General features: G+C 39.7%; 1 protein-coding gene across 3 annotated transcripts in view; it reads right to left on the bottom strand.

Annotated features, from left to right (window-relative positions):
* Nucleotides 1-5000, bottom strand: part of gba3 (glucosidase, beta, acid 3 (gene/pseudogene)) — a 21842-nt gene that overhangs the window by 14514 nt on the left and 2328 nt on the right. For all 3 annotated transcript variants that reach the window (NM_001020693.1, XM_073906569.1, XM_073906568.1), the window contains 2 exon segments: nt 1175-1298; nt 2478-3268. In NM_001020693.1, the coding sequence (NP_001018529.1) occupies nt 1175-1298; nt 2478-3268 (915 nt within the window).

Genomic DNA, 5000 nt, shown 5'->3' with positions numbered 1-5000 from the left:
AATCTGTGTGTAAATGTTTCCCATAGATGGGTTGCGGCTGGAAGGGCATCTGCTGCGTAAAAACTTGCTGGATAAGTTGGTGGTTCATTCCACTATGGCGGCCCCGGATTAATAAAGGGACTAAGCCGACAAGAAAATTAATGAATGAATGTTTTAAATATTAAACCAATATGTTTTTATTTGAAAAACAAAAAACATCACAGCTTCTGCGACTTTAATCATTGAGCTATTTTTTTCACATTATCATGCATTGTTAGTATTAATAATAAAACAAATACATTATAATATATGCAAGCACAATCTCATTTAAAAAATAAATAAACATTTAAAGACAAAATTCTGATTATGTCTCAAAATATCATATATTTTCCTGGTTGATGTTTTTAACAGAGTAAGGAACTTTTAAAAGTATTTCCTATTATACTCTTCTTCAAGAGAAAGTCCCATTTCTTTCAGTTTGGCTGGAATAAATAATTTTTTTTTTAATTGAGTGCAAAAAAAAACACTGTTGTCCAATGACTTGCCTAATTACCCTAACTTGCCAAAATAACTTAGTTAAACCCCTAAATGTCACTTTAAGCTGAATACTGGTATCTTTTAATATTTCCCAAATGATGTCTGACAGAGCAAGGAAATTTTCACAGTATGTCTGATAATATTTTTTCTTCTGGAGAAAGTCTTAATTGTTTTATTTCGGCTAGAATAAAAGCAGTTTTAAATTTTTTAAACAGAATTTTAAGGAAAAAATTATTAGCCCCTTTAGGCATTTTATTCTCAATAGTCTACAGAACAAACCATCATTATACAATAACTTGCCTAATTACCCTAACCTGCCTAGTTAACCTAATTAACCTAGTTAAACCTTTAAATGTCACTTTAAGCTGTATAGAAGTGTCTTGAAAAATATCTTGTCAAATATTATTTACTGACATCATGGCAAGGATAAATAAATCAGTTATTAGAGATGAGTTATTAAAACTATAATGTTTAGAGATGTGTTATTCTTAGGAAATATTTGAAAAAGTGATTAAATCATTTTGTCTTCAACTGGATGTAATATACTGTATACAAGAGTATATAACATTAAGGTGCACTTCTTTTTTTAAAAGGTCAAATCTAGACTAACCGTATAAAAATGAACTTTGCACTCTGCGTAGCACAAACATGACAGTACCTTTGCCAACTTGCTGCAAAGTGTCCTCGTAAAACTGGGAGCGGTCGACATCTTCAATCTGAACCGGTCCCATCTGGGAAAAGCCATTTTCTGTGATATAGATGGGCACACTGGTGTATGTGTCCTAAAAAAACAAGCAAATGTAAAAGCATTTGTTAGTATATTAAAGGACACACAGTTAAAGTCAGAATTATTAGCCCCCTTTGAATTTGTCTTTATTTTTTAGTATTTCCCAAATGATGTTTGACAGAGCAAGGAAATTTTCACAGTATGTCTGATAATATTTTTTCTTCTGGATAAATTCTTCTTTGTTTTTTTTGTTGTTGTTTTTTTTGGCTAGAATAAAAGCAATTTGTATTTTTAAAATACAATTTTAAGGTCAATATTATTAGCCCCTTTCAGATATAATTTTTTTGATAGACAAACCACTGTTATACAATAGCTTGCCTAATCACCCTGACCTGCCTAGTTAACCTAATTAACCTGAGTTATTAAAACTACTATGTTTAAAAATGTGTTGAAAAAAATCTTCTCTCCGTTAAACAGAAATTGCGGAAAAAATAAACAAGGGGGCTAATAATTCAGGGGGACTAATAGTTCTGACTTCAACTGAATATCAATACGTCTCTGGACCTCTGCTGTCTATTGAGGTTGAGAGAGCTCCAGATGTATTAGTGTAAACGGGGCCTGAGTGTGTGTTTTTCGCAAGCGAGTTGCTGCTGCGATGGGGGCGGGGCCGAGGTATTGCAATGCCGGCTCAGCATCGTGATGTCTATCGACCCAACCCGAGTTAGGGACATCAGCGACTTATTTTACATCTTGTAAAAAGGGTCATAACAGGTCCCCTTTAAATGTTTCTTTCATGTGAAATTTGTACAGACAAATAGCTTATGGTGGAATCTTGACTTGTCATTTGTTTTTAGGACACAGAGGTCTATTTTTCTTGTCGGCTTAGACCCTTTATTAATCCGGGGTCGACACAGCGGAATGAACCGCCAACTTATCCTTCAAGTTTTTACGCAGCGGATGCCCTTCCAGCCGCAACCCATTTCTGGGAAACATCCACACACACATTCACACACACACTCAAACACTACGGACAATTTAGCCTACCCAATTCACCTGTACCACATGTCTTTGGACTGTGGGGGAAACCGGAGCACCCAGAGGAATCCCACGTGAAGGCAGGGAGAACATGCAAACTCCACACAGAAACACCAACTGAGCCGAGGTTCGAACCAGCGACAGCACTACCTACTGCCTCACCCTGATCACGTAGGTGTACACAAATAAATTGAAGTACCTTAATATACTTTAGCAACTTCCGCAATCCTTCAGGGTAAACAGCCAACCAGTGCACCCCACAAATGGGCCACGATGGGTCAATAACACCCTCCGCCCCCTGATCTCCAACAAAACTGAGCTCCGTGTTCTCACTTAGATCTTTCACTTTCCGAGACGTGTAATAGTTCACCGCAAAGAAATCTGCTGTGCCCAATGGAGAGGGTTCGTCTTTTGAGAAGTGAGGCAGTCGTGAACCTTGCTTATACCCCAGTTCCAGGCTCCTATTCTCAATCCGGGACCTCATGGATTCCGGGTAATCTCCTGTGCAAAACACCGGACAAGCAAACCAGTCCAGAGTGAACTCTTTATAGCGTTCGGTGGCCGCAGCATCTTTTGCAGTCAACGGCTCTGCCCAGTCACTGTTCAAAGCCAGAGATACTTGCCCTCCTTGTGAAGGCCTGAAATGTGTATTATAAGCATGCCAGGCTTTAGCATGTGCCCGTAGCATGTTATGACCAGCCACATAGACGGACAGTCCTGGGTCTTTAATCCCAGGGGCAAAGATACCATCCTCGTAGCCTAGCATAGCACAAACATAAGGTTCATTCAGTGTAATCCAGAGCTTGACTCGGTCTCCAAAGGTCTTAAAGCAAAAGCTGGCATAACTTTCAAAGGTGTCAGCAATCTCTGCCGAGCACCAGCCACCGCAATCCTGCAGGGCCTGAGGTAAGTCCATGTGCCACAGGGTGATCATGGGGGTCACACCACTAGCAATCAAGCTGTCGATCACTTTGTTGTAATACTCCACACCTACGGGTTACAGAAAAAGAGTTAAACAACATCGTACCAACATAGGCACATTCTGAAAACGTAGCCCTATGTACATTTCTGGAGATCGCAAATGATGTAGCCAGAAGTACGTATGGCTGCATTTCGTCTTTAAAACAAACGCTATTGGGTGGTTTGACGCCGTTTTATTTCTCACTGACTAGCTGACTGCTTACCTCCATATCGGCAGCTTTTCCGCTGTTACCAGTTTGTTCAGTAGCTCGCCGTGTATGCCAGCAGACTTGTGACAGAGCGGAATTGACCGAGACGACGGGGTTCAAGTCCGTCGAAGAACAGTTCCAGAGAGCAGGTAAGATGCAAACAAAAGCCAAAAAATAAGCAAGTAAATAACCTAGTAAGAATACGGTAACATCTTAAAATGTGGTAAAAAAAAAAAAAATCAGGCTGCCGCGAGGGCTTTTCTTTTTCTGGATTACTTTTAAAAACACTTTCAGTTGGGTTTAGGGAAGAGGGTGGACGCTGGTCAATCGGTGCTTTTAAAAACACTATCGGTTGGGTTTAGGGAAGGGGAAGGCTGGGTCAGTCAGTCAGTCAGTCAGTCAGCCGACAGAGGCCTCAGTTGGATTTACGCGAGAAGAGCAGGCGCGAATGGCACACGCAAGCGAAATTTGAGATCTCAAAAAGCATACACAGCGGCCTCTGGTGGATTTGCGAAAACAAAACCTTCGCAAAACAGCTCCTGGAACATATTTGGCAGTCTTTAGAAATGTATTTAGGGGTACGTTTTCAGAATGAGCCTGGATTGGAAAAATGAACAACAAAAATTATTTAGCACCATTATGCAGTGTATGGCAAAGTAAAAACCTCAAATCTATCTTGTAGGTGCTGTCCATACATGCGATTAAGGCAGGATTTGGTGGATTAGATCAGTGGTTCTCAAAGTGGGGGTCGGGACCCCCCAAGGGGTCGCGGGACAATGAAGGGGGGGGGGGGGTCGCCTGGTGATTTCCAAAAATCTAATTATTTATATAAAACCATATTTTATCAAACTACTGAAGAGAAAAATTGTTGTTTATAGTTAATATATACTATATAGTTACTACAGTAGCTTATAGTTACTAGTTCTATTGATTTGCGACCCCTGGTGTAATTACATAATTTTAAAGACACACCTATGGCGTCAGATGCAGCAGATTGATTTTATAACATCAGGTTAAACTTTCTGGCACATTTACAGCTCTGATTTACATTAAAAAAAGATTAAACTAAGAATAAACTTTGGTCTATTGGTGTGTGCGCGCTATCGCATGCAAGGTTTCTGTATATATAACCACCTCAGAGGATATTGGGGGTCGCGAGTCACTAGCATTGTTATTTTGGGGGTCACAAGCTAATAAGTTTGGGAACCCCTGGATAAGATAACAAGCAAACAAGAAATATTTAAATATTTTTATGTTTATATTTGGTTTTTCTTTTTTAAATCACATTTTCTCACATTATATTATAGCAATAAACTACAGATAGGTTAGTTGTGAGTTATTCATTCATTTTCCTTCGCCTTGAGGCTGATTTATACTTCTGCTTCAAGGGCACTCGTATGCTACGGCGCAACCTACGCGTAGATACAAAGCCCTCGCCGTGGCTGTCGGAGTCACTGACACGCACCTCTCAAAAAAATTTAACTAAATGTCGCAACGATGCATATCACAAACTCTGTGATTGGTTGGCTTGGTAGTGCTGATAAGTGTGGGTG

Source organism: Danio rerio, chromosome 7 (genome assembly GCF_049306965.1).
Source record: "Danio rerio strain Tuebingen ecotype United States chromosome 7, GRCz12tu, whole genome shotgun sequence".
In the NCBI taxonomy this organism is placed as follows: domain Eukaryota; kingdom Metazoa; phylum Chordata; class Actinopteri; order Cypriniformes; family Danionidae; genus Danio; species Danio rerio.
The sequence above is the reverse complement of the archived record's forward strand: the minus strand, read 5'-3'. Positions and strand labels throughout refer to the sequence as shown.